This window comes from Engystomops pustulosus, chromosome 8 (assembly GCF_040894005.1).
Source record: "Engystomops pustulosus chromosome 8, aEngPut4.maternal, whole genome shotgun sequence".
In the NCBI taxonomy this organism is placed as follows: Eukaryota; Metazoa; Chordata; class Amphibia; order Anura; family Leptodactylidae; genus Engystomops; species Engystomops pustulosus.
Window position 1 is genome coordinate 72178817 of NC_092418.1, and position 24140 is coordinate 72202956.

At 42.0% G+C, this 24140-nt stretch overlaps 1 protein-coding gene across 1 annotated transcript in view; it reads left to right on the plus strand.

The window, feature by feature from the left end:
* The first annotated feature begins 245 nt into the window (after positions 1-245).
* The window catches only part of LOC140076154 (uncharacterized), a 57582-nt gene continuing 33687 nt past the window's right edge, over positions 246-24140 (plus strand). Inside the window, exons 1-10 of the mRNA XM_072122663.1 lie at positions 246-332; positions 3257-3562; positions 5513-5618; positions 8774-8915; positions 9861-9920; positions 11065-11126; positions 13478-13607; positions 13965-14006; positions 15066-15555; positions 16558-16727. Of these exons, the coding sequence (XP_071978764.1) occupies positions 3258-3562; positions 5513-5618; positions 8774-8915; positions 9861-9920; positions 11065-11126; positions 13478-13607; positions 13965-14006; positions 15066-15555; positions 16558-16727 (1507 nt within the window). The 5' untranslated portion in view covers positions 246-332; position 3257. The remainder of the gene's footprint in view (positions 333-3256; positions 3563-5512; positions 5619-8773; positions 8916-9860; positions 9921-11064; positions 11127-13477; positions 13608-13964; positions 14007-15065; positions 15556-16557; positions 16728-24140) is intronic.

The following is a 24140-nucleotide window of genomic DNA, read 5'->3' on the forward strand; positions in this document are numbered from 1 at the left end:
TGTTGTGTTTGCTGGAGTGTCCTTAGCCCTAGACTGTGGACACACAGGAGTGATAGTGCAAGGATTGTTTGCACTCCTGATTTTTGTAAAAAAATCTACAAAAGACATCATGTATGAGACACAGGCTAATAACAAACCAACACCAGGAACCCTAGTAATGAAACGTTTAAGTAGTAAAAACATCCATCTTGTCTGATCAGTACATGGTAGTGACAAGGAAGTAAAAAGTGTCAAAGCTTGGAAGAGGCGGTTCCATCTAGTGAGACACTTTCACGGCGACGAGTGTGAGACAGTAGGAATAGATTGCTACGCTGCTAGGAAAAATCAGAAAAGTAAGTCAAGTTACTATAACTACACTTTTTTCCAAAGCCTACATCAAACAAATTCAGACTGTAAGTAGCTTTTATTGCTTTTAATTGAAAAGTGTTTTTTTTGTTAGCAAAAGAAAGTGAAACTGATGCAAACTTACACCAGGAAGAACATAACACTATATGTAAAGTGTATGGTTGTCCCTGTCATAACTGGAGCCACTTATTCACCCAGCCTGCTCATGTTTGTCTTATTTAAAGGTGTTGTCTGATGGTGAAATAGAGTAAAACCCCACTAAAAGCCCTTGTCCAGACTAGATGTTCTCTAGATATTTGTAGTCAGTATATGCTGCTGTCTATGGGCTTGGCTATACATGTACGATCACCTCTTCACTCACTGCAATTGTGAGACTGCAATTGGATAACCCCTCTCCTATAAATAGATGCAGATCCTAAAGGAGGGATATATAGGTGGGATAACCTGAAGAAATAACCCTTTAATTGATATGGTGCTATGGTATTTAGTAGCTCTTATGCACGCTGTAGTAAAGTTAACCATAACCGGTTAAGGACCAGGCCCTTTCCTGTTTTTTCATTTTCATTTTTCACTCCCCACCTTCAAAAATCTATAACTTTTTTATTTTTACACGTAAAGAGCTGTGTGATGGCTTGTTTTCTGCGTAACAAATTGCACTTCATAGTGATGGTATTGAATATTCTATGCCATGTACTGGGAAGCGGAGAAAAAATTCCAAATGCAGTGAAAATGGTGAAAAAAACCATTTTCTTGTGGGCTTGTATATTACGGGTTTCACTGAGCGCCCCAAATGACATGTCTAATTTATTCTTTGGGTTGGTACGATTATGGGGATATCAAATTTGTATAGGTTTTATAATGTTTTTATACATTTACAAACATTAAAACCTCCTGTACAAAATTTTTTGATTTTGCCATCTTCTGGCGCTAATAACTTTTTCATACTTTGGTGTACGGAGCTGTGGGTGGTGTAATTTTTTGTGTCATTTGATAATATTTCCAATGATATCATTTTTAGGACTGTACGACCTTTTGATCACTTTTTATAGATTTTTTTATATTTTTCAAAATGTCAAAAAAGGGCCATTTTTGACTTTGGGCGCTATTTTCCATTACGGGGTTAAACGCATTGAAAAAACATTTGATTTTGATAGATCGGGTATTTTCGTGCGCGTCGATACCTAATGTGTTTATGATTTTTACTGTTTATTTATATTTATGCCAGTTCTAGGAAAAGGGGGGTGATTTGAATTTTTAGGTTTTTTTATTATAATTTTTTTTTAAACTTTTTTTATTTTTCTTTTTACTATTTTTCAAACTCCCTAGGGTACTTTAACCCTAGGTTGTCTGATCGATCCTATCATATACTGCCATACTACAGTATGGCAGTGTATGGGGATTTTCCTCCTCATTCACTACAATGGGTTAAAGGGGTTAAAATGAAATAGCCTCGGGTCTTCGGAAGACCCAAGGCTACCATGGAGATGGATCGCCGCTCCCCGATGACGTCACGGGGAGTGACGATCCTAGCACCGATTTCGGGTGTTACCAGTAAGTCTTTTCTGCAATATGCAGCAAAGACTTACCGGCTATGGAGAGGGCTCAGCCCAGCTGCCGTGAATACACGGCGGGCGGTCGTGAACCAGTTAATACCATTAGGTAAATTCATTAATTGGCAGATGCTAAATCAAAACTTTCTATATCATGGTTGTATTATAAAGTTGTATCCAAAACAGAAAACCAGGTAGACATTTCTTATGAAACACATTAAATAGAAGTGATAGTATATTTGGTACCTGTAACAGCAAGGAGAAATAAAAATACTTACCTGCTCAGAGATGGGAGACGTAAGCAGCGCTCTCCCACCATCTTTACCTAGCCGAAACCAGCCACAAACTTTCCCCAGTTTGTGTCCCATTTCTGCACATATTTATCATGGATAAAGTTAGTGAAATGTTCACATTTCAGTTTGAGAGCAAGAATTAAATTAACTCCCTATGTATAAGTACGTCACACATCAGCTGAGTGTGTCCAAGTTACAGACTACTTGTATTTATAAAGTACAAATAACAGTTGCAGATAATATACAATGCAGCAGTAAACACTTTACATTCATCGTAAATTACTATGAGACAAAGTGCAAGTGTTTATACAGCAGTAGCAAAAAGTGACTCTTCTCTGATCATTTGCATACAACTTTGGATAAGTAAATTAGCAAGATTTAACATAAAAGTATGTATTCTAGAAAGGATATTTAACACCCTGCCTGAGAGTACTGTTAGTTTAGTTGTGTAAAAGCTGGTGACAAGTTCACTATACAGAGAACCGCCGCATTTAAAACAAAAAATGTGTCGCGGAGCTTGCACTTACCTTCACTCAGCCATGCTCGGTGTATTCCAGTGCGTTCCAGGGAACTTCAGCGCAGCAGCGCCACCTGGTGGATGTTGGAGGAACTGCCTTAATAAATCCCGGCCGGACCCGAATCCAGCGCAGAGAACGCGCCGCTGGATCGCGAATGGACCGGGTAAGTAAATCTGCCCCATTATATATTTTGATAGTGGTTCTACTTATAGGATTCAGACATTTTTTTTTAAAATGGAACCTATCTGGGAGATTTGGGAAACTAAACTGACCGGCCTTTGGATAGGGTTTTAATGAACCATATCGCCCTATATGAGCATTGTTCCAATTATAATCTCCTATTGAGTCTGACGAGTGGACAATCTGAATTTTAAACCACTGGTCTCTGTAACACTAATGAGCCGTGCATCACTTGACTTGAAAGGTTTTTGGTCCACAGGAAGTTAAAAATAAAGTTTACTGTTGAAAGCAAGTAGAGAACGTAGACAACCTATTTACATAAACCAGAATTATTTAAAATATATTGTATATGATCTTCCTTTTTTTTTAGTATGGACAATGCCTATCAGACAACCCTACTAAACATCAGTCAGCAACTCGGCAGAAAAGACTTATCTGACACAATCTTTTTGTGTGGAAAATATTTGAGGGAGTCGGAGAAGGAAAACATCACAGATGGGACAGATCTGTTTTCAGTTCTGCAACACAAAAGCCTTATTTGTAAAGATGATTTGCTCTTCCTTAAAGAACTCCTGAGTAGAATTGACAGGAAAGATATCTTAACAGATGAACTGAAGACTTCAAAAACTGAAATGGAGGAGCTCAAAAGTTCCTACAAGTACATTTCTCCATACAGGTAACACAGAGGGGGAATTTACTACCATGGGGCATTTTAACGTGAGGTTTGATGGAGACTATCTTGACTTAGAGATGTGGCAAATTTATGAGCTATAAATTTTTCCCATCTTTAAAGGACCTCATATACGTACATAATAAAAAGTTCCTTCAGCCAAGAAGCTCCCTCTTCTGACTTCCTAATACACATATTTATGAAAAGTACATTACTCCATCAGCCAAATTGTAATAAGCCATAAGAGCCACAACTCTGCCGGCAGAATCTTCTTTTCATTGCAAAAAAGGATTGGGCAGATTAATTCCTACTTGTTTGATCAATATTTCCCTAGACAGTAGTTGTTTATCCGGTCAATTTCTGCTGATAGGTTTCCCCTAAATTATCTGCCTCTCAATAGTCACAATGCAAAACTTTAAAACAACAGTAAAGCATCCAGCTATGTAAACACTTTAAGAAGTTTTACAGCAGATATTTTAACATATAACTTTGATTTATAATAACTTTCAGCAAAATGTCATATGTGAGCTCTCCTTTAAAAATTGTCATTTCACAGTTTTGGCATTTTTCTGTTCTGAAACTATTTGTCATAAAGTAAAGTGAAAGTAATGTGGACAAAGTCTAACTTCTTCTATGTAAATGTGTACATGTGTACCCCCTGTGTTAATATATTGATGATCCAATAAACAATATATTTTGATATTTTCCAAATCTGGCTTTGATACAGATTTGCAGAGAGAGAGAGTTATGTAGAATCATAGACTAGTATGAAGGGGCCGATAGGGAACAGGGGCGCACTCCTAGATCACTATTCTTTAAAGGGGACTTCAGCATCCATGGGGGACACAAAATTCTCCTCCTACACAGAGCTGCATCAAATGACTTCTCACTCCAGTGTGATAAACAAAAGAAGGTTTCACACAGATAATAAACACAGATAAGGAGACAGCTACTACAGGGATAGGCTAAACTGAGGAGGATAAGATAGAAGTAGCTGGACAAAGGTAATTTTGTCCTTCATGACAAGAGCTATTGATTTGTAAAAATAAAGTTGCATTTTAAATGCTTAAAGGAAATCTACCATCAGTTTTACTGGTGGTAGACATGTCCTACTAAGAAATTTCTGCAGTTTTTTTAATATGCTGGGATTGCAACAATATAGAGTTTATGTTGGTAATTATTTATATGGTAATCGGTCTTGGGTTCTCTGGCTACACCAGAGTGCCTCAGAGTGCCACGTCCTATAATTTATTTAATTTCCTGTTTGGGCGAGACCAGGAGGGACTGCTAGCCGAATAAGTGAGTGAATAAATTATATTACGAGGTGCTCAGACCGATTACCATAATTTTTAGAACTCTATATTGCTGCAATCAGAGCGTATACAGTTATAAAAAAAGAAGTCCTGAGGAGCAAAGTTCATCAGAAACCTCTTAGTAGGTCATGTCTACAATCAGTAAAACTCTTCTTTTGCCAGCACTGACATTCTGTATTGCCATTGACTTTGATCCCTTGCTAGCTGTCCTGACCTCCTGCATGTCCCCGACCTGCTCTACAACTCTGTAATTCGCCTTGGCCACCACCGCGAGGAAAGTTGCGCCTGTGGAGGGACCTAGTGGTATCCCACTACAGCAAGACTAACCCACTTTGTGGCGTACTCTGGTGAAAACCGGTTACCACTTAGACTCCACTCCTAGGTGTCGGCTTACGTCATCGCTCATGGTGGTACAGAGGTCCACTACCTCTGAATCCTGACACTGATGGTCTTTTAAAGACAATATTTGGTTAGGATTGAAAGGGGTTTTTTTCAGTTCTTTATGCTTTAATGTAGCATTGTCTTAAAAATGTTCATACCGTGTAATCTTTTTGTGTGCTAATTTAGTTTCCATATTTTCTTCAGAACCCTATTCCCTATTTCCTTCAGGATTCAAACTTCTCTTTTTTTCTTATTTCCACAGGTCCCTTCTTTATGAAATTTCCCAAAGTCTAACCACTAAGGAGACGGAGAATATTATGTTTTTATTGAGAGATAACATAAAGAACATTTACAAACTAAACAAAGAAGTAAGATAATTTGGGGGGAGTTTATTAAGCCACTTTGGCCAGACTTCTTGCATAATTTGTGCCAAAAAAGCCTTGCACCACATCTATGAAGGCTTTAATAACAAGCCTCCAGAGGCGAGATTGGGTGGAAAATAGTCTGTGCACCAAATAAACTAACAGCTTTGTGGCACACCATTTATACCAGCTAAAAGCAGCACCAACATAGAACCCGACAGTAATCTGCATCAGAATTCTTCATCACAATGATGAATCTGGTGCACACAAGACTAGTGTTGTCGAGCTCTGTACTGTCCAAGCTGGTGACACCTGTCACCATATTTTGACCCCCCTGACTAGCAATGCCTGCTGATAAAGGGTTACAAGTCCTAAAATTAGCTGCCAGTGGGGCAATGTACCTTAATTACAGACATTTTTGATATGCAAATTAACTTTAGTGACTTATGTCTGTGACTCTTCTCTCTCTCAGGCTGGCAGGTGAGCCATTCCCCGTTATTCTGACTGACAGCTCTGTGTCTCTTCACATCACGGCTTTTCCTCCTTGTACTTAGGGACCGTCTGCTAATATTTACTTACAGACATATAAAGCTCTATGTACAGATTGTGTCAATTTTTTTACACAGTGCCTTGTTACATTCATGACATGTGACCAGTGACATCATCGCAGATCTCTCAGCCTTCAAACAATAGCAAGTTGTACACCATATATGTGATTAGATGAAATCACAGCAGCCTCCATGGAGGATGTAGAGGAGTAGCAGTCCATGGAGGCTGCTGTGACCTCATGTGGTCAGATATATGCATGGGGTACAATTTGCTATTATTAAGAGGTTATGTCATGTGGTCACATGACATAAACTACGACCAGCAAGGAGGCATAAGACATGGGGAAGATTAGATGGGAGGGGCCGGATGAGCAGGACACGCCCCCTTCTGATGCCAGGTAATATAAGATAAAAGGTGATTTCTGTGGATGTAAGCAAAACAATTTTTTGTTAAAATAAGGGTGTCAGTCAGTTAATAGAGCTCTATAGGAACCTGTCACTGGCTGTATATGTGCAAATGTGGTGACAAGTTCCAATTAAATTCCCCTTTTAGCGTTTTAAAACATATAACCACGTAATCTTAAATTAAGTTTGGATGACATCAAGACATAGGAGGTCTACCTCACAGGCTTTAATATGATTTAACTTTTGAGATGCAAGATGGGTTTTTTTAACAGCGTCCACACCAGGAATTTACATGTACTATAAAATGGTTAAAGTGGATATAAGATTATACATCCATGTAAAAAGGCCAAATTTTGGAACGCTACTTGAGCACTCAATAAACCAGAGAAGAGTATTGTGATTTTTTCTAAATGGCGCCAATCTGACGCCAGTATTATTGAGCGGTTTCAATCTCTTAATCTGGTTCTTTACTTGCAATGCAAATTAAATTTAAAGCAGAAAACTGGCATGCAATGCATGATTTGTCAGACCCAATGGGGTAGATTTACTTACCCGGTCCTGTCGCGATCCAGTGGCGCGTTCTGTGTGGAGGATTCGGACCTTCCGGCGATTCACTAAGGTAGTTCCCCCGATGTCCACCAGGTGTCGCTGCTGCACTGAATTCTGTCGGAGTGCACTGAAGGTCACCGTCCTACGCTGGGTGCAGGTAAGCGCGTGTCAAGCGACAGTTTAAAAAAAAAAAAATACGGCAGTTTTCCCGAATCCGTTGCGTGCATGCCGGCGCCAATGTGCCACAATCCGATTGCGTGCGCCAAAATCCCAGGGCAATTCAGGGAAAATCGGTGCAAATCGGAAATATTTTCGAATGACGCAACGGAAAAAACGTGATTCGGGCACTTAGTCTAGACATATAGGGTGTCATTTACTAACAGCTTAGTAGCATTTACATAAAAAAATGCTGAAAGACATGTGTCATTGTTGTTGGGCCGTGCATACGTCCCCTATAGACTGCATTGGCCGCACGAAGCGTAACAGAGCCACACACATGTGGCACCGTATTGCTCCATCCACTGGAAAAAGACATGTCCTATCTTTCCCCGTGTGTACGGCCCGTACACCGTTCATTTCTATGGAGAGGGGTCACTCCTCCTCCTTTCCATTGTGCCAGAGGTATGCCCCACTCGGCTACGACCTGGCGGGCATACGTGTAAATTTGGCCTTATGGCATTTTCTGTTCTGAAGTTAGAAATCAAAAAATGTTTCCCAAGAAGTAAATCCACTGAGCTTAGCATAGTCTATACATACAAGATCTATATAATGACTTAGCAGCTTTCTTTACAAGGAGGACTAAAGAAGATGGAATAAATAGTGGTAATAGTTACATGACATATATGAGATTTAAAACCTTCCCTGCAGTGTAGATGGCATGCAGAGAGAAGATGTTGGGGGCAGGAGGCTACAGAGGAATTCATGATCCAGCTTGAGATGCAAAAAGAAAAAGTGAAAGTTTTGAAGAGACACGTCCCTTCTCCATCACCATTCTTTGCAGGAGACATGTGCATCCACAAATCTGCATAGGCATAAGGCTCTTTTGCTGGCTACACAGAGCAGTATCACACAACATCCCACTCCTTCCACAGTGAACCAGGAACAGCAGCATCATATGACCTCCCTCTCCTTCTAGAGTGAGCAGGGAGCAGCAGCATCACATGACCTCCCCCTCCCTCAGGAGTGAGCATGAGTATTAGCCCCTCCCATATGTAAAACTGTCCTGTATCTAAGGACTTACAGAAAGAGTTGATAAAATCAGTGACTTCATCAGGTTGTCCCATATGACAAAAGCAATCAACTCATGGAATTATGTTCTACCTAAGTTTATTTGTGCTAATACTAACCAATTATGTTTTTTGCCCCCCCCCCCCCCAATGGCTTGTTTGACCTAATTAATATATGTACTTCTGAGTGATATAGCTATTGAACAGATAAAAATATTTTAGAGGAAAAAAAAATAAATTGGCCAGGATCCCATCAGCAGTAAAATGAGGATTTAATGTCTGATGACAGGCATTGTTGCGGGGGGGGGGGGGGGAGTTGTTACAAATTTATCTCTCAAGAAGCAGGTGACAAAAATATGTTTAGGTCACATTCCTTAGAGGCTAGTGAACTAATTTACAACATTTCTGTTCTCTCATTTGTTGTATCTTATAGAAATGCATGATTGTGGTTCTTTCTGAAATGGAAAAAAAAAGACTAGTAAGTGAAGATAATCTTCAGTCATTGAAAGCTTATTTGGAAAACATTAAACGAGCAGACCTCTGTGAAAGCATCGAGAAGTTTGAAAAAAAACAACGTATGTATAAAAAAATATATGTTATACATATTTATCATTGATGCATGATATTGTGTTATATAAAGGGAGCCTGTCACCAGCACCTTCTGGAAATGAAATGTTTTTTTCTAGAATTCATTGTTTTATGTTAAAGGAAATCTACCATTTGTTATTATGCATTGTGAACCAAACATACCTTGAGACTGTACTGATGCAGAAACATTGTTTAATCCCTGAGCCAAAATTCAGGACCTTGGGAAAGCTGGGTGTAGACTGGCTGCCATACATAAAACTGTCCAGGCAGGACTAATTAACCTGAGCTGAATGACTCCTACACAGCAGCTGGGGGATGGTGCAGCAATTGATTACTTCTGCCTTTCAGAGTCAACACAGTGATTACAGCATTCTAGGCTTATGCTAGGCGAGAGAAGGCTGGAGCATAATTAGGGTAAGAGGAGAGCGCTGGGGTAGCCACAGGAGCGTCAAAGCCTCATTATCATAATTTTATAATAGTTTTTTCAGCAAAACTACTCAGTTCAGGGAATAAACAAGATATGTTTCTGCATCAATGTTGCTACAGAATTCTCAAGGTATGTTTGGTTCATAATGCATAAAAGCTAATGGTACATTTCCTATGCATCTCATCATACCTATAAGAAAATCTACTCCAAAATTATGTGCAACTGATCTGTGGAGAGTCACTTTTTGCTTCCGATGATTCGCTTTTAATCAGGTTTACTTGCTAACAACAACATTATAAGTGACTTAACTCTTTCCTGACATTTGATGTACAACTACAGTATGTGTTAAATTGGATGGAGCTCATGCAAGGTGATCCCATGTGCATAGTATGTGCTTTACATAGGGCCACTAATAATATATGGTAGTTGAATAAATATTATTAAATATCAAATTTCTCTAAATGACAATGTTATATGAGTATTTATTACTTTCTGCTTACTGTAGATCAAAGACAAGATAGAAGACTAGATCTCGATGCTAAATTAGCAAATATTAGTATTCAAGGTATGTATATACAAATGACCCCAAAGTGGCTACGATTTGTCCTGATACATACTCATATCTCATCATTAGAGTTTAGTTATTGTGCAACAAAAGCAAAAGTGTAAGGCCACATTCACAATGCCTTTGTGCCCTTTGTTGTAAGTATATATGGAGAGGATTCATGATGTATGCTAACAATGTGGGGCAATTGCGTACAGGATATATTCTCGGGTTCAGAACTTCCCGCTTTGAAAGCGAGAGCAGGAGTGAATATCGGCAGTAGGCAGTGATTTTCTGCAGAAATGTTACGGGTGTCTCCTTATATGGAAAGTTCCATCATTTAGGGAACACCAAATAATGTACCTTCAGCTGAAGCTGGGGATCGATGCCTTACAGTGACATTTGTCTGTCAGATGCCTCTAATGGCCTCTGCTGAATGTTTACTCTTTTTTCACTATTTATTCCACTCAGGGGCGTATTAAGACTTCCATGGGCCGTGGGCTATAAGAGCATTACAGCTTCTACCAGTCTGGAATCACTTTCGAGTACAGTACTAGAATCAAACTTCTTGGGGAATGGAGGATGAGTCTCCTATACCTGCTTTTAATCTGGTTTCGGGACCATAGGAGGAACTTCAAAGCTCCTGACATTGCTCCTGTGTACATGTGTATTGAGAGGAGGAACAGATGTACAGTATGGATTTCATGGGTAAAGGTCATTCCCAGTATAACAATTTGTTGAAGATTTGGGCAAACAGCCCAAACCAATTAGTACTCCGCTACTAATTCCACTTTTTCCTCCTGTGTTTACTGCTGGATGACTATGTCTACCATGATACGTTGATGGACAAACTCAGCACATAGGTCGGAGCTTTCCTGGAATATGCCCTGAACATATTCACAAAACAAAATCTGAGCAAAGCCTAATAGTAACATTAGAATGTTCTAAAGAATGTAACCATGTGTCATGGACCAGTATACAATAAGGTGGGTTCTTTTCTTTGGCTTGGCTTGAAGGACAGCACACCTCCAATATTGATATACCATCGGAGAGCATGCACAACTCACAACAGTGTTTTATTAAGATTATTGTCATTTTGTCAGGTAATCTAACTATGAATATTTTCATTTTGTCAGGTAATCTAACTATGAATATTTTCTTGTAGAAGAGTCAGACGCTGATGTAAGCCAACCTGGTATGCAAAATGATCCCCCACTGAAAGATGATGTAAGAAACAATATCATTGCTATATATTATTTTATCATTTAATTTGTTCACAAATAGCCTTTTTTTGGCCTTTGGTAGCAGGTCTTTTTTTTACATTATTCATAATCTATTTTGAAAAATACATATAGAAATAACATTACACACATATTTATTCCCAACACACTGTATTGACCCCTTTCAGAGAAAAAATAAAGGAGAAAAAAACCAAACCTTTATTTCCACAATCCAAGAATACTTTCCAATTTATCGCCACAGTTTTTATATACTATTTTAATAACACCAACATCAATCTCCTTTATACTCACATTCTTACAACCCTCCATATCCATAGCATGGTAGTAGTTTCCAAAATATTATATCTTTCTATTTGCTCAACAACCTTAAAGGGAACCTGTCAGCAGAGCCTATTAAAATGCTACCACAAGGTTGTCAACCAGCTTCAGACCTTAGAGAACACGTCTATTTTAATGACGCAGTGTGATGGCTCCATCCAGAAAATCAACTTTGAAGTGAGATGTAAATGAATTGCATAAAGTCATGGAGGCGGAGAGCTAGGCAGTGAAATCAATTTCAGCTTGTCGAAGAATGCCTTCTCATACAGTCCTGTGCCCAGCAACATTACTACCGGGCTCTCCAGAAGTCTGGTGCATTATGTCAGTCACAACAGAGGGGGCTTTCAGAAGTGAGGAGAGCTTGACTTCAATGCTAAACTTTCCGCCTCTGTGACTTTAAACAACCAATATACATCTCAATCAATTGAGCAACTTTAAATTTTTTTTTTTGCCATCACTGTATCAGGTATTGTTTTTTTCAGAGCCAATTAGATTTTTGAATGGTACCACATTTGTTGTACATAAACTTTCATTGACCTTTTGGTCCTGTCTTTCATTCCGAATTATGTACTATTTATTCCGTTATTACATAGACCCTTTTGTTTAATGTGTGTGCCAGCATCTACTATGGTGGTACCAGGGCCGATTCGAGCATTTTTTCTGCCTTATACGAAAATAGAAAATGCTACTCCCCCCCCCCTTACAGGTAATGCTACCTCACACACTAGTAGTCAAGTCAATGACACAGACATTAGTGACATCTAATACCTTACAGGTGCTCCAACAGGAAGAGGACTTCATTGCGATTTCTCTCGGCCATGGTTTATCTCTGCTGAATTCACAGTCAAATGTCTTCAGCTCCATGCAGCACATCTCCAAATGGCGCCCCTAGACACATTTTATTTATATACAGTTCCCCTTATTTATTTATAACAGCCCCAATATACATACTCCCAAATTAAATTATATACAGTAGCAAACAGCCTCCCCCTCAGTATACACAACTTCCTTCCAGTATATACACAGCCTTTCCCCCAGTATATACACACAGCCTCCCCCAACACCCCCCCCCCCCCCGAGTAGTAGTATATACAGCTGACATCCATAAAAATAATAAAGCTTGTAGTTACCTCCAGCCCCAGAGCTCCCCCACAGCTCCTCTCCTTCTGGCACCGGCAGCTGTATTCTGTGTAGTGAAACAGGTCAGCATGCGTAATGATGTCATTGCACGCGCGGGCCTGTGTCCCACAGAGCCATGCACACAGGCACGCTGTACTACTTTTTCAGATACTATGATTTTTCAAGTAGCACGCACTTGCCAGCATTTGACGAGCCCGTACTACCGGCAGCGATCCACTGCCCCTAAAAGGGTTTGCAATCTGCCGCCTGAGGTGGGAACTTCATTCCACCTCATGGCAAAGGAGACCCTGGCTGGCACTGTAAGGAGCTGTAGGTTAACTACCAAAGCATCCACAGCTGCCACACAGCAATTATGCAGTGTGTGCCGGCTGTAACTTTGGAAAAACATTTGTCTTTTCACTGCCGTATTTGATGCCTGTATTTTGTTTGGAGGTTTGTCTATAAGCAGTAGTAGTAGTATATGTGTAAAGCTCTTTTGTAATTTCTATTTTTGGTGAATGTATCGCTTTTTATTTTTTTAAAAATCGTAAGATGATTTGGTCTTTTCAGTTTTTTGGTGTTGCAAAGAAGAAATAATTTAACCATAAATAACCAATGTTGTAAAAAGACTAGTTGAATTGTTTTTCTAGCTTTAAGATATTGATAAATTAGCTGTGCAAATAGAATATTGGTTGGAGTCTGACACTTGTGAACTGTATATCTGCTCTGTGTTGATATTCTTGCCAGAATCATCTGATTGTCAGGATCCCAAATGTCAGCCCTCACCAGTCTGATGTTGATGATCTCTCTATTGGTAGCTCATCAATAATATAAAGATGGAGGATCTTTTTAGATATTGGGTTCTGATACAACACATAAATGTTATGTTTAATCTTGCAGCAATCAGAAACATACAAGCTGAATAAATGTCCTCATGGTTGGTGTATAATTGTGAATAATCATGATTTCAATGAAGCTAGGTCAAAGAAAATTGAAATGAATGACAGGAATGGAACACATAAGGATGCAGGTAAAATTCAGGGGTGCTCTAGTATAACCCCTGGAGATCCATTTGTGTAAAGTTTAAAGTCAACAAATGTGTAAATACGGTCCAGCCAGATTCCCGACAGCAAAGATTTCTTTATTCTGTTACATCATAACCACTCCATGAAACGATCCATTACAGTCAACGAGTTTCAAGCGGTACAACCGCCCCTTACTGGTATTTTGTCATGAGTAAGGGCGGTTGTACCGCTTGAAACGCGTTGACTGTAATGGATCGTTTCATGGAGTGGTTATGATGTAACCGAATAAATAAATCTTTGCTGTCGGGAATCTGGCTGGACCGTGTTTACACATTTGTTGCATTTACTTCATGTCCTAGCAGGAGGGTGGTCCGTAGCCGACACTGGAGGCAACCTACGGGGTGGTGAGCTGGCATTTATATTTTCTATTTGTAAAGTTTAAAGTACCTGTTTTAGCAGTGCTTCTTAGAAACATATTGCTGTATTCACACTGCTTGGAGCTACTCAGCAACGAAAATGGTTTATACAGTCAAAATGACTGTAGATTTTCTTTAAAGGGAAATTTACAATTTACCTACCCAAGCTTACTTTTATGCTAGCTAGGGTTAATCCCACACATGTCATCTGTAGCTTTGTTTTTATTGCGCAGATCCTTCCATTCCAAAAATCCACTTTAGAAATATGCAGAGCACTCTAGGGCTCCAACTCCATATCTCTCTGGACCAAGGATTGACACTGCTGACAGGGGGAAGAAGGTGGAAGGCGTTGGACAGTGGACAGCCCATGCTGATGCCTCCAAAGCACTATTTCTATGGTGCAGTTTTGGCACGGAAGAAGCATCAGGGAAATACAAACAAATGTATGGGTGGTATGTGTGGGCATAGTCTTACATGTAATAGCAGTTATTAACAAATTAGGACAACCTAAAGACTGGACAAAGGTGTCTAAAAACTCTCTTCTTGCTGAAGTGGTGAAAAGTTTGGCAATCCTGATTTTGTGGTGGGGATACCATTTTAATACACAGGATAGTGAAAAAGTTTGGATCAAGTACTCCATAGATTTCTTTGCTACAACTTTGTTTTCTATTCCATATATATTAAAAATAACATGAGATGCATAACTCTGTAGATGACCTACGTGTTTCGAACATTCATAACCAGTTCTTAGTCATGGTCAGACTGGATCCAAACTTTTTCGCTATCCTGTGAATTACAACAGCTGATCAACACAGCATCTCTAATTTCTGTGCACCCTCCTACAGTTTTACCTTGAATGCTACTATACGCAAGTGAGCTTACTACCTTGTTGTTTTTTTCTGAAGTTGATACCCTTTTAATCAAGAATCCTAAAAATTAGAGTAAATATCTATATTTTCAGAGCTTTTAAAAATGTGACTGCATGTTTGACCTATTTTATTTTTCTAAATATCTGTTTCTCTTTTGGCTCTATGCATTTCTTTTCAGAGAAGATAAAAGAGATTTTTCATTCACGAGGCTATGAAGTAAAAAATCATGACAATGTTACCAGTTCAAAAATGCTGGAAATTATGGAGAACTACGCAAAGCGGGACCACAGCGAAAGAGACAGCTTTGTGTGTTTTGTACTCAGTCATGGAGATAAAGGGACTGTGTTTGGCACAGATGGAAAAGATGTCAAAGTCAAAGACTTAACTGACCATTTTAATGGTCTCAATAGTCCATCACTAGTCGGTAAACCCAAAGTTTTCTTCATTCAAGCATGCCAAGGAGGGAATTCTGACACGGGTGTCCCTTATGTTAGTGACAGAAATCCAACTGAGTACATAAATGACAGTGCTGGGAATAAACTTCCAATTACTGCAGATTTCCTAACAGCTTTTGCCAGTGTTGAAGATTATGAATCTTTAAGGAACATATATACTGGTTCTGTGTATATACAGAGTCTGTGCAAATTCCTTCAGGATCCTCAATTTTTGTAAGTACATTTAGGAAACAGTTTTTTACAGAGTTCTAACTGTAAATGGCAATGGAATTTATTGGACGTGCACTGCATTGTAGTGCATGACTGGAAAGGTGCTGAACAGAAATCTTAACACAGATAAAGACTTAGACAAATAACTCAATACCATACCAGTTAAAAGACCACACACAGAGAAATGCCCCGACACGTGTTTTGCAATGGCACTTGAAAACTGGTATGGTATTGAGTTATTTGTCTCAGTCTTTATCTGTGTTAAGATTTCTGTTCAGCACCTTTCCAGTCATGCACTACAATGCAGTGACTATGAAAGTACTTTATACATGACTATTTTAGCTACCTTGAGGTTTATTTGTAACCGTTATCTTTGATGCACATAGTTTTAATTCATTGTAGTCTGTCCTATTGTCTGCTTGATTATGTGTATAATTGTATCAACATAAATATTTTTTCAATAAAGGTTTATTATTGCTATGTATAATTTTTCCGAGTGTTATATCACTTGCTGTTCAAGTTGTTGGTAGCAGCTAGTAATTTGTTGCGGCTGCAATTCTGTGCACAGAAAGGACCGTTAGGGTGCATATTCGCACCGGCTGCCACATTTATGTCGGCAAGTCTGACAGAAATGTGGTGCACGCCCCTTGAACTGAGTGCACTACAAAAAATGTGTTGCACTCAGTTCACGAATTTCAGGTACATGCGGTGTGCGCCACATTCATGAAGACTGAATCCAGTCTTCATGAATGTGTCCCCCGCTGCATGTTAGTGAGGCAAACTGCACATAGTTTATCTCACTAATAGTAAATCTGGCCCTATGTCTCTTGTGCTACTTTTAAAAATGTATTTTTACTTATTTCTCTATTTAAGAGTGAGTGACTCCTAATAGATAAAGTGGCGTATTGAATATTAAAATGAGGATTATATGACTTTCTATTATGTTGATCTGTTCTTGTTGTGACATTGTTGTAAATTAATATGTGCATTATTACTTGTTTTTAGGGAAACAGACTTGACAAGAATTCTTACAAAAGTACATAAGAAGGTATCGGATGAAGTTTACAGCATTCATAAAAATGGAAGAATGCAAAGTGTGATGCAGATGCCAACGTATAAATCTGAATTACGTAAAACACTGATTTTACCACCTCCATTTATTGGACAACAAGAAAGTAGATTGTGTCACCAATAAGGAACAATCCCCACTGACGTGGCGCAGAGGCCCTAATCAATATGCCCCGTAGTGTATGTATATACTCACTGTCAGGCAGTCGTCTTATCCCGAGGCCCAGTAGCTCCTGACCACATGGGGGAAGTAAAGGGCAAGAAGATGAGAAATCCTTAGTCCTGTCTTTCTGTTTTTCCTTCCACCAACATTTCTTATCTGAGCTTCATTCTCAGCTACAGTGCCTTGCGAAAGTATTCGGCCCCCTTGAATACAGACCACTGTAAATCTACCAAGACCCGGCCGTCCCTCTAAACTTTCAGCTCGAACAAGGAGAAGGCTGATCAGTATTGCAGCCAAGAGGCCCATGATGACAACAATCAGTCATGCACTGCACAAATGTGGCCTTTATGGAGGACTGACAAGAAGAAGCAATTTCTCAAAGATATCTATAAAAAGTCTTAAAGTTTGCTATATGGAGAGATTGCCATGGATGTTCACATTTTCTGTCTACTCTGCCTCCCTTTTCTGCTACTAATACAATGAAAGCCTATTCTGTGCCCACAACCACCCCTCACTCCCTGCTGCTATCTCTAACAATGAGGGGGGCATTCAGGTATACAGAATAAAGCAGACTGCATATAAACTTTCCTAAACACCCAGTGACATGGTTGAGTTCTTTTTTTGCTTTCCCCTTTATTTTCTTTCCATTTTTGGTAAACCTTTATCAATTCTTCCTGGGGACACTTTTTATGACCCTATTCCTGAATTTGAAACACATGGCAGCTACGTTTCTGCCAATCCCAGATCAGGAATTTATTTATGTGGATAGAGGATACATGCTCATTAATGGGGAAAGCCCTTTAAATATACAAAAATCTTTTAACAGCAATACTTAGAATAATAAAAATAAATTCCATATACTTCACACAGATGTTTAGATGCATCTTCAATGTTTTGTTAAAAGTATAATCATATACTAATTACCTGTTTAATAACGTTAACCCTGTATAGGCCCCTATACACAGGGTGGGTGCCTGCTGTATTATACAGCAGAAACTTGCCATTTACACCCTGCCAGCACTGATTGCGAATGTTGAATGAAGTATCACAGTCAACCATTTCTGCACCCATACAATGATGTTCATAGGAGCTGTAATGTTGGTTCCAAGGTGCGGCTCCTCTTCTGTCTTCCCCGTGGCTCCTCTTCTTTCTTGGGTCTTCTGTAACAGGCGGCATAGACGCGGTCATGTTATTTACCCGCAGGCGCATACTATAACGTGCCCGCTGCTGACGTATTTATAAAAAATAAATAAAAAATATACCTTTTTCACAATATGAAAGAGTTTGTAAAAACTGTACAAACACAGACCATTGTAACACACAGGCAAATATATTCAGAGAAAGATTCCTCGAGAAGGGCTATACTGATAATTAGAGATGAGCGAACATACTCGTCCGAGCTTGATGCTCGATCGAGCATTAGCGTACTCGTAACTGCTCGTTACTCGGACGAATACTTCGCCCGCTCGAGAAAATGGCAGCTCCCGCCGTTTTGCTTTTTGGCGGCCAGAAACAGAGCCAATCACAAGCCAGGAGACTCTGCACTCCACCCAGCATGACGTGGTACCCTTACACGTCGATAGCAGTGGTTGGCTGGCCAGATCAGGTGACCCTGGGATAGACTAGCCGCTGCCCGCGCTGCTCGGATCATTCTGTGTCTGGATGCCGCTAGGGAGAGAGCTGCTGCTGGTCAGGGAAAGCGTTAGGGTGTTCTATTAGAATAGTGTTAGGCAGGAGTGATTCAACAAGAACCCAACAGCCCTTTTTAGGGCTACAATAACGTTATACTTTTTTTTTTATTTGCTTGTGGCTGGGCTTGCTGGCACTAGTAGTGCAGCTAGTACCATATTGTGAGGAATTTGCAGGGGGACTTGCTACCGTTGTGTTTAGCTCTTAGTGACACACATATCCACCTCAAACACCAAAGTGGGGAAATTTATTAGGGGTTTGATTGCAATTAGGCACAGTCTGCCAGTTTCTTTTTATTTTACGTTTATTTTTTTAATAACTCAGTGTCATCTCATCTGGCATAGCAGTGTGCTTTCATACTTGGCTAGAAAATAGCCATAGGAGAATCCAAACGGCTTACTTACGCCTACAGTAGCGTTATATATATTTGATTTCTGGTTGATCTGCTGGTGGCTGTACTTGCTGCAGTGCATCTACTAGCAAATTGTGAGCAATTTGGAGTGAGACTTGCGACCGCTGTGTTTTGCGCTTAGTGACGCACATATCCATCGCAAAGACTGAAGTGGGAAAATTTATTAGGGCCCGGGGTTGTATTTCAATTAGGCACAGTCTGCCATTTCCTTTTTTATTTTACGTTTATTTTTTTCATAACTCAGCGTCATCTCATCTGGCATAGTAGTGTGCTTTCATACTTGGCTAGAAAATAGCCATAGGAGAATCCAAACGGCTTACTTACGCCTACAGTAGCGTTATATATATTTGATTTCTGGATGATCTGCTGGTGGCTGTACTTGCTGCAGTGCATCTACTAGCAAATTGTGAGCAATTTGGAGTGAGACTTGCGACCGCTGTGTTTTGCGCTTAGTGACGCACATATCCATCGCAAAGACCGAAGTGGGAAAATTTATTAGGGCCCGGGGTTGTATTTCAATTAGGCACAGTCTGCCATTTCCTTTTTTATTTTACGTTTATTTTTTTCATAACTCAGCGTCATCTCATCTGGCATAGCAGTGTGCTTTCATACTTGGCTAGAAAATAGCCATAGCAATAGGATAGCATCGTTTGGTTTTAAAAACTAAAAAACACAAAAAAAAAAACAAAAAAAACAAAAAAAAGTTAAAAAAAAAATTCAAGTTATAACTCTCATTTTCAAAATGTTTAACCCGAGGGTTAGGGGTAGAGGACGAGGGCGGGGACGTGGGCGTCCAACTACTGCAGGGCTCAGAGGCCGTGGTCCTGGGCGGGGTGAGACACCACCTGCTTATGAGGGAGCAGGGGAACGCCGCAGAGCTACACTCCCTAGGTTCATGTCTGAAGTTACTGGGACTCGTGGTAGAGCACTGTTGAGGCCAGAACAGTGCGAACAGGTGATGTCGTGGATTGCCGACAATGCTTCGAGCAATTTGTCCACCAGTCAGTCTTCCACGCAGTCCACCCATGTCACCGAAATCGGCACTCCTCCAGCTCGTGCACCTCAGCCTCCTCCCCCCCAGTCTGCCCCCTCCCAGGAAAATTTGGCATTTGAACCGGCATACTCTGAGGAACTGTTTTCTGGACCCTTCCCACAGTCACAAACCACTTGTCCGGTTGCTGCTGAGCAATTTTCCGATGCCCAGGTTTTCCACCAGTCGCAGTCTGTGGGTGATGATGACCTTCTTGACGTAGTGGAAGAAGTGTGTAAAGAGGTGTCCGACGATGAGGAGACACGGTTGTCAGACAGTGGGGAAGTTGTTGTCAGGGCAGGAAGTCCGAGGGGGGAGCAGACTGAGGGATCGGAGGATGATGAGGTGACAGACCCAAGCTGGGTTGATAGGCCGGGTGAACACAGTGCTTCTGAGACGGAGGAGAGTCCTTGACCAGAACAGGTTGGAAGAGGCAGTGGTGGGGCCAGACGGAGAGGCAGGGCCAGAGCAGGTGCATCAGCGCCAAATGTGTCACGTAGTGAAGCTCCCGTGGCGAGGGCTCCCGCGGCGAGGGCTAGATTTTCAGAAGTCTGGAGGTTCTTTAAGGAAACACCGGATGACCGACGGACTGTGGTGTGCAACCTTTGCCAAACCAGGATCAGCAGGGGTTCCACCACTACTAGCTTAACTACCACCAGTATGCGCAGGCATATGAATGCTAAACACCCCACTCAGTGGCACCAAGCCCGTTCACCTCCGGCCGTGCACACCACTGCTCCTTCCCCTGTTTCAGCTGATAGTCAGCCCCCTGCCCAGGACCCTGGCACAAAAACCCCATTGTCGCCTCCACGATCCTCCACAGCATCCACCAGCGTTCAGCTCTCCATACCCCAGACGCTGGAGCGGAAACGCAAATATAGTGCAACCCACCCGCACGCCCAAGCCCTTAATGTCCACATCTCCAGATTGCTCAGCCTGGAGATGCTGCCCTATAGGCTAGTAGAGACCGAGGCCTTTCGCAACCTCATGGTGGCGGCCGCCCCTCGGTATTCGGTCCCCAGCCGCCACTACTTTTCCCGATGTGCCGTCCCAGCCCTGCACCAGCACGTGTCAGACAACATCATCCGTGCCCTGACCAACGCCGTTTCTGACAAGGTCCACCTGACCACGGACACGTGGACGAGTGCTGCCGGGCAGGGCCACTATATATCGCTGACGGCACATTGGGTTAACTTGGTGGAGGCTGGGACCGAGTCTGACCCTGCGGCTGGTCATATACTGCCGACGCCAAGGATTGCGGGGCCTACCTCGGTCCAGGTGTTTCAGGCCTACTATGCCTCCTCCTCCTCCCACCCCTCCTCCACCTCCTCCTCCGAACTACCATTCGTGGGCATGGCGCCATCAGTCGGTAGCTCTAGGCACAGCAGCAGTGCCGTCGATAAGCGACAGCAGGCGGTGCTCAAACTAGGCGATAAAAGGCACGCCCAAGAACTATTACAGGGCATCACGGCGCAGACTGATCTGTGGCTGGCACCGCTGAACCTGAAGCCAGGCATGGTTGTGTGTGACAACGGCCGTAACCTGGTGGCGGCTCTGCAACTCGGCAGACTGACACATGTGCCATGCCTGGCCCATGTGTTAAATCTGATAGTTCAGCGTTTCCTCAAGACATACCCAATGTGTCTGATTTGCTCACGAAGGTGCGCCGCATCTGTGCGCATTTCAGGAAGTCCAGCACAGATGCTGCCACTCTCAGGGCAGCGCAGCGCCGCCTCCAACTGCCCGCTCACCGACTGTTGTGCGACGTGCCCACGAGGTGGAATTCAACACTGACCATGTTATCCAGAGTTTACCAGCAGCGCCGAGCGATTGTAGACTGCCAGATGTCAACTTCCACCAGAACTGGTAGTCAGGTCAGTCAGCTTCCTCAAGTCTACAATGAGGAGTGGACGTGGATGTCTGATATCTGTCAGGTGCTGAGTAACTTTGAGGAGTCAACACAGATGGTCAGTGGCGATGCCGCCATCATCAGCCTCACCATCCCGCTGCTTGGCCTGTTGAAAAACTCTCTGATCAGCATGAAGTCGGAAGCTTTGCGCTCGTCACAAGAGACGGGGGAAGAAGATTCCCTTGTTGATAGCCAAAGCACCCTTAGGTCTGTTTCTCAGCGCATATCGGTGGAGGTGGAGGAGGATGAGGAGGAAGAGGAGGAGAATGTTGGCGAGACACAAGAGGGGACCATTGTTGAGTCCTTCACTGTTCAGCGTGTATGGGCAGAAGAAGAGGAGTTGGAGGAGTTGGAGGAGGAGGAAATGGACAGTCAGGCCAGTGAGGGGAGTGAATTCTTACGCGTTGGTACTCTGGCGCATATGGCAGATTTCATGCTAGGCTGCCTATCCCGTGACCCTCGCGTTCAAAGAATTTATTCCAGCACCGATTACTGGGTGTTCACTCTCCTGGACCCACGGTACAAGCAAAATCTTTCCACTCTCATCCCTGGAGAGGAAAGGAGTGTGAGAATGCATGAATACCAGCAGGCCCTGGTGCACAAGCTGAAACAGTATTTCCCTTCTGACAGCGCTAGCGGCAGAGTGCGTAGTTCTGCGGGACAAGTAGCGAGGGAGAGTAGGCGAGCAGGCAGCTTGTCCAGCACTGGCAAGGGTACGCTTTACAAGGCTTTTGCCAGCTTTATGTCACCCCAGCAAGACACTGTCACCTGTCCCCAGTCTCGGCAGAGTAGGGCTGATCTTTACAGAAAGATGGTGAGGGAGTACGTAGCTGACCATACCATCGTCCTAAATGATCACACAGCTCCCTACAACTACTGGGTTTCAAAGCTGGACATGTGGCACGAACTGGCGCTGTACGCCTTGGAGGTTCTTGCCTGCCCTGCCGCTAGCGTCTTGTCCGAGCGGGTTTTCAGTGCAGCTGGTGGCATCATCACCGATAAGCGTACACGCCTGTCGACTGACAGCGCTGACAGGCTGACGCTTATCAAGATGAATAAAGCCTGGATTTGTCCTAATTTCCAATCTCCACCAGGTGAAGGAAGCTCAACCTGAATAATTTATCCACTCCTCCTCCTCCTCATTTTCCTCCTTCTCCTCCTCTTTGTACAGTAAAGCAGAGGAAACTGGCTATTTTTTGACAGGGCCCACTGGCTCTAGCTATAGTACTTTATGCATTTAATTTTTATGGACGGCCACCGACCCGGTCCTCTGTTTTAAACAATTTTTGGGAGTGCCACATACAGGCACTCAATCTATTCAATTTTTCTGGAGGGCCACCTACCTGCTCCTCTGGTTTGAAAACTTTTTTGGACTGCCACCTACAGGCACTCAATCTATTCCATTTTTCTGGAGGGCCACCTACCTGCTCCTCTGGTTTGAAAACTTTTTTGGACTGCCACATACAGGCACTCAATCTATTCCATTTTTCTGGAGGGCCACCTACCTGCTCCTCTGGTTTGAAAACTTTTTTGGACTGCCACATACAGGCACTCAATCTATTCCATTTTTATGGAGGGCCACCTACCTGCTCCTCTGGTTTGAAAACTTTTTTGGACTGCCACATACAGGCACTCAATCTATTCCATTTTTCTGGAGGGCCACCTACCTGCTCCTCTGGTTTGAAAACTTTTTTGGACTGCCACATACAGGCACTCAATCTATTCCATTTTTCTGGAGGGCCACCTACCTGCTCCTCTGGTTTGAAAACTTTTTTGGACTGCCACATACAGGCACTCAATCTATTCCATTTTTCTGGAGGGCCACCTACCTGCTCCTCTGGTTTGAAAACTTTTTTGGACTGCCACATACAGGCACTATCCAAATTGAATTGTCTCCATAGCAGCCTCCACACGTTGTCTCCATTGCTACCTCCAAAAGTCGTCCATATAGCTGCCTCCATACATCGTCCCTTTATCAAACGAGGTGTGTCAGGCCGAAATTTGGGTTGTTTTCATGGATTCCACATCAAAGTTGTTAACTTTGTCGCCACCCTGCTGTGTTATCCACAAAATACACTGGCAAACTTTTACCATTTACGGATATTATTTCAGCGCTTCTTGCGCATCTGTTTACATTCCCCTCACCCGCCATATCCTATACTTATAAGAACGCTACTACACTTGATCTTATACAAAAGGTTCTTAGAAGTGCTGTTTGGGGAGTAGCCTAGAGACAGGGGCTTGGATTGGCGAAAGCTCGCCTGGCAGCGGAGCGCCAGCTCCATGCCAAGAACCAACTAACATAGTTTTAACTGCA